Source organism: Mauremys mutica, chromosome 15 (assembly GCF_020497125.1).
Source record: "Mauremys mutica isolate MM-2020 ecotype Southern chromosome 15, ASM2049712v1, whole genome shotgun sequence".
Taxonomy (NCBI): domain Eukaryota; kingdom Metazoa; phylum Chordata; order Testudines; family Geoemydidae; genus Mauremys; species Mauremys mutica.
In genome coordinates this window covers 3,895,578-3,901,328 of record NC_059086.1, presented here as the reverse complement: position 1 = coordinate 3,901,328, position 5,751 = coordinate 3,895,578, and the positions used below count along the sequence as shown (strand labels likewise).

The 5,751-nt window shown below is 58.7% G+C and overlaps 1 protein-coding gene across 1 annotated transcript; it reads right to left on the bottom strand.

The window, feature by feature from the left end:
* Positions 1-220: 220 nt before the first annotated feature.
* On the bottom strand, positions 221-4,904 carry ZFP36 (ZFP36 ring finger protein). Its single transcript, XM_044988783.1, has 2 exons — positions 4,663-4,904; positions 221-3,470 (listed from the first exon to the last, which is right to left on the bottom strand). The coding sequence occupies exons 1-2, from the start codon at positions 4,696-4,698 to the stop codon at positions 2,478-2,480; spliced, it is 1,029 nt and encodes a 342-aa protein (XP_044844718.1). The 5' UTR covers positions 4,699-4,904; the 3' UTR covers positions 221-2,477.
* Between the last annotated feature and the right edge of the window lie 847 nt (positions 4,905-5,751).

Below are 5,751 nucleotides of genomic sequence, written 5' to 3'. Positions count from 1 at the left end.
ACCCCATGTTTTGGGAGATACTCAGACAGCAGGTAGGGGACATCATGTGTTAGGCATCTTAATGGAATTTCAGCCCCATTGTGCATGTTTTGGTCTATATTCTTCAGATGAGATGAGGAAGGACTTGCAGTGGGGGTACACTGAGCCATCACACAGTGCCCAGGCTGCAGGCCCATCACAAAAACACACACACCACACAACACCAAAAACACCAAACCTGTCCGATCTCATGGCTTTCTTGGTTTTATTTCCACCATTTTTTTTTTAAATCCTCAAGATTCAGTAATAAAACACCACAAAGATGATTAAAAAAGCATTTGTCACTTATAAACATATCGCTTCCCGGTTACATCTGGCTGGATTGTTTTTCTCCAATTAACTTCTTAATAACACGGAAAAATATAATATATATTATTCAGAATATTACAAAAAAGATAAATATAATATAAAATTCTGTCTTGAATAAATAAGGTTCCATAAATAATTTTGGTTTCTGGTCTATCATTAGAAAGGTAAACATCAGCTTGTTTGTTTTCTGTTTCCAAGAGCAACAGTTAAAAAGCAGGGGAATTGTTAGCACAGAAAACAGAACATGAAAGATCTCACTAGGCCTCTGAGCTGCAAAGAAGGCATCACACGCTCCCACAGCGGGATTTGGAGCTCGCTACCAGTGTTGCCAAAGCCGTGTGATGTTTAGTGCGGTTCTGAAAGCCCAAGCTACGGGAGTCATGTGATCAGAGCAGAACCTTAGCTTGCCTCTACAAGAAAAAGCACGTTTTTATCCTGTGGGCTGGAGTGAGGAGCACTTCACAACCTCGGCTTTGTGCAAGGAGGCAGGCAATGCACACTCAGCGTCTCCCCCCCCCATACACCCCTTCACAGAGTTCTTGCTACATGGCAAGGGCTGACCGGTTTAACACTATGGCTTTGGACACCAACTCCCCGGAAATCAAGGTCAACCTTGCTGTCATGTTGACCGAGCTTAGCCACCGCATTCAAACTGGGAAGGGAGAGGAAACGGACAAAGACCCCTCCCTCCCCATGACCTTCTTTGGATTCTGAGGGGGACGGGGACGACACACCACATCTTCCTCGCAAATTGCCCGATCACGTCACTGCTGCCTTCCTGCTCCGCCCAGAGATATTGCCAGCTCAGGTTGCCTCATCTCCCCTTTTAGACACTGGAGCTTCCCTACTCTGGATAATTCCTTCCCCCGTCAGTTTCACCCTTCCTTTTGCAGCTGGGTTGTTGAGCCAGTGGAATTGCCATAAATACTGCAGTAATGCTACCGTCTTTGGTGATAAATACACCCCTCCGCCAACTTAAAGCGAGAGCTGTTTCACACCCATTAAGTCCAGTCATTTTCAACCTGTGGTCCACCGACCCCTAGGGGGCTGCAGACCATGTCAAAGAATTCCAAAGGGATCTACACCTCCAGCCATAATTTTTTTTAAGGGGTCCACAAATAAAAAAACCAATAAAGTTTGAAAACCACCGACTGAAGTGAACAGAGTTACTCCATTCTCACATACTAACGCTAGGGGACGTACTCCAGTATCGAGCCAGCTCCTTGTGAAAGGGGGCTAAGCAGGAGGACCGTCACCCTCTACCCCTCCCCCCACAAAAAAACCCCCACACACAATTCAGGGACCCCTTCCTGAAATATTCACAGCATGAAATAAGGGTAAAGGCGGAGGAGGAAAGCAGCACCATTAGAGCCAAATTTATCCCACCCCAGACACCCCTATATGCTGATGTGGTCCACCCCAAAAAAAACTGCTACATATGGGGCATAAAACTGCACCCTCCCCACCCCCCAGCTCCAAGTTAGTCCATTTTCAGGGCTGCACGCTGGCCCCACGGGGCTTTGCCCCTCACCCTCTGTAACGTAGGTGAGTCCGGTGGAAAGCCTGACATGGGGGAGGTGCGGAGACCAGCAGTCCTTGACTTGAAGCAGGTGAGCACTCCCGGACGGCGGGCGTTGGGCAAGGCACTTCGGCGGTGTCATCTGGCACTTTAGGACGAGCGGGTGGAGGAAGGCGGGGGTGATGAGCCCTATACCGAGGGGGCAGCGGCCCCTGCTAGTCATGCCACAAGCACAGGTAGCGGGAGCAAGTTACTTAAAAAGGCGTGGCTACATCTGGCCAGGCAGGGAGCTTGGCTTCCCCAGCTGGCATCTGCATTGTGCACATCTGGATGCATGTCCCCCCCCTTCCCTCCCCCACTGTGGGGAGCTCATGTCCCACACCAGGGGAGGCCACCCCAACCCCCCAGACAGGAGCAGCTCCTGCCAACATCTGGCTGGGGAGCTGCTGTCCCCTCCCCAAACATCTGGACCAGCAGCTGGAGGGGCCATGGGGCAGTGTCTGGAGGGCTCTTGGAAGCAGGACCAGGGGGTCGCCCTTTGCTCCAAGGAATCGATTGCAACCCCTCCCCCTTTCTCCACCCCATTAGATTCCCTCCCTTGGCCAGGTTCCTATTCCAAAACCTCCCCGCTCTCCGACACGGAGATGCGGTTGAAAATGGGCAGGCGGCGGGTGCCACTCCAGGTCCCGCTGGTGGGCAGCATCTCGAAGACGGGCGATTCGGAGCCACTGAGGCTGCCCGAGCTGCTGTAGCAATCCTGGTCGGAAAGCGAGTTGGAGGAAGGGGTCCTGGGGAGGCCGGAGGCGATGGGCGTGCCCGGGGCGGCGGCGTAGTAGTCCCGGGGGCTCTCAAAGGTGCCCAGCCTGCCGTTGCCACCACAGCGGCAGGTGCAGCGCCCACTGGGGGCGGAAGAGGCCAGGGCTTCTCCCAGGGTGGCCATGCGAGGGACGGGCTCCGAGTTGAGGCGGGCGAAGGGCGGTGAGAGGAGGTCGCTGGCGGGAGGCGGGGAGATGGAGGGCGCCCGGGTGAAAGAGGCCGGGTCGGAGATGCCAGGCGGCGGGGAGCCCTGGCGGGCAGCAGGCACCCCAGTGTAGCTGAGGCTCTGGCGCAGAAGCTGCGGGGAGGCGGCCAGCCCCCGCTCTTCCGGGTAGTGGACAAAGTGGCAGCGGGAGCCGTAGGGGCATTCGCCGTGGAGGTAGAATTTGTGGCACAGCTCCGTCTTGTACTTGGGGTGACGGCTCAGGCTCCGCAGCTCCCCGGCCCCGTGGGCGAACTGGCACTTGGCCCCGTACCGGCAGCGGCCCGTCTCACTGTAGGTGCGGCACAGCTCCGTCTTGTAGCGGGCCGAGAGGGCGGGGGACGGCGGGGGCTGCAGCGGGGGGAAGCCGGGCGGAGGGGGTGGCAGGGCCCGGCCCTCGATCAGGCTGAGGGAGCGGTCGGTGCGGAACGAAGGGCGCGGGGCCGCCGGCTCGGGCAGGGAGCGCGTCTGCTCCGTGCTGGGGCTCCAGACCGTGCGCAGGGGCCAGACGTGGGAGTCGCCCCCCAGGGGCTCGGAGCCGGCCGAAGCATCTCGCGCCTCGCTCAGATTCAGGTTCAGGAGGTTCTGTGGTGTGGGGAGAGAGGAAAAAGCAGGGGGGGTTAATGCCTGGCTCTGACACCCTCCCCGGCACGGCCACTTTGCCTACAGCAAAGGCGGCATCTGGCTCTCCGCAGCGCCGGCTCTTCGGCTCGGTGGTGACTCACAGGCCCGGGGATGGCACAGGGCCCAGGGTTATTTATAAAGTCCTCGGGCTGGGCCCAGGAAGGGGAAGGTTTTCTACTGGCACGGACCCCCCCCCACCCCCTTCCAGAGCAAAGGGCCTTCTGCCAGCCTGCTGTAGGGGGGCCGGCAAGCGATTGCAGGGCACCGGGAGGGGGGGGGGAAGTGAGGTGCCCCCGAGAAATCCACGGGGGGGGGGGAGGAGAAGTGACAGAGCTGAAGAGGGGACAGATCCCCATGGTGTGGGGACCCCACCCTGGTGTAAACCTAAACGGGGAACTGCCCTTTCCCCTCGACTCCTTCCTCCCCCCCCCCGCACTAAGGGGGTCCTCCACCCCCCCAGAGAGGAGCCCTGCTCAAACCCCCCCCACACAGCCCCCTAAGCTGCACCCCCACAAGTTCCCACTGCCCCCAAAGTTGCTATAACCCCCCCCCCGCCCGGGGGCGGCCAGTCCCCCCCCCCCCCCCCCGCAGCAGCAGCCGCCCGCTATGGCGGCGGGGAGGGACGCCATTCCAGGGCACTTTAACCCTTTCCTGGCCGCTGGGAATTTCTCCCCCGCCCCCCCCAGTCGGGGCGGTGGACCCCGCTAGGGTCCGGGCCCTGTCCCCGAAAGGCTTTTGGAAATGGACCCGGCCGGCCAGACACTCGAACAGCCCCGGATCGCGAGTCCCCCCCCAAAAAACTCGCAAAGCAGCAAATCGAGCCAAGTTCCCAACTCCGGCTCAGACCCGCGTTAGCAACTTTCGGTCCCTTTTTCCAAAGGGGGGGGGGAAGCAGACAGAGTGGAGATCTTGTCGGGGGGGGGGCTCCGTTCCTAGCCCCCCCCCTCCGATTTTTGACGCGATGCTGTGCAATCGAGCGCCCCGTCTGGCTCAGCCCACAAAAAGTTTTAGGGGAGGGGGGGTTCACAGCCGTGAGTTTTGGCAGGAGAAATCGCCCCCCCTCCCCATATAAGTCAGTCTTAGCCTAGTTCAGGGGAGCCGGGGCAGCCCAGGAAACTCAGCCCACCCCACAGGAGGGGAGATCGCCTCTTACCTCGTACAAGGTTTTTACATCCACCATGGAGCTCATGGCGAATCGGGAGATGAGCGAGGAGCAACTGGAGAGAGAGAGGAGCGAGCGAGTCTGTCTGTCTGTCTGTCTGTCTGTCTGTCTTCCCCTGGGTGGGAGCTGCTTTAACCCACCAGGGCTCGGGCTGAGCTGAGCTAGAAACCAGCCGCCGGAGCAGCTCCTTATATAGGCGCACGGGGGGGAGGCGTGGCTTCTTGTAGCCCCGCCTCCCATGAGCTCATCTTATTACCAAAAAAATAAATAAATTAAAAAAGCCCCCCCCCTGAGAGTTGGGGTGGATCGATGGGCGTGGGAAAAGACCAAACCAAAGGGGAGAAAAGAGAGAGAGAGAGGAATGAATGAACAGATGGCGGGAGGAGGGGGAAAGAAGTGGGGGGCTGAGAAACAGGCCCCCGGAAGGGGTCCATGTAGGGTGACCAGACATCCCGACATTAGGGGCTTTGTCTTATAGACGCAACTATTACCACCCCCCCCCACCCCAAAACAATTTGCTGCCTGGTCACCCCAGGTAAATGTGGTCACCCTTGATAAACATCAGCTGTCGGGGGGGGGGGCGGTTTGGCTCTGCTGGGAGCCAGATCAGGCTCATCTGGGTGATCGGATTTGTTCCCATCATCCTGGGGGGGGGCCTGGCAAGCTTAGGGGCCTGGCTGAGCTGAAGAACAAATTCAAGAGGGTTTCCGGGCCAGGGGAATCAAATTTCCCATCAGCACCTGCAGTTTTCATTTCTTCCAACAGAGGTCGCATCCCGTCGTCCTTTCAAGCTGCCTCTCCGTCCCCAGCCAAAGGCCGCCACCCGCTCCGGCTGGCTCTGAGGCTGGCAGGCCCCAGGGCGGCTGGCCTGGAGAGCTGGCACGCTCGGTGCTGCAGCACGCCCATGCAGGAGACACCGGGCACTCACGTTTACTGCGGCACCGTAGTACGAGCCGGGCCCCCGGCCGCTCACACGCACACCAGGGTGGCCTTTGGGCTGCTCTAACTCGTGCCCCGCGCCCTACAGATCAGGCCCCGTGTAACTTGCAACATTGTGATTTCTGGGCAATCTGGGGCATT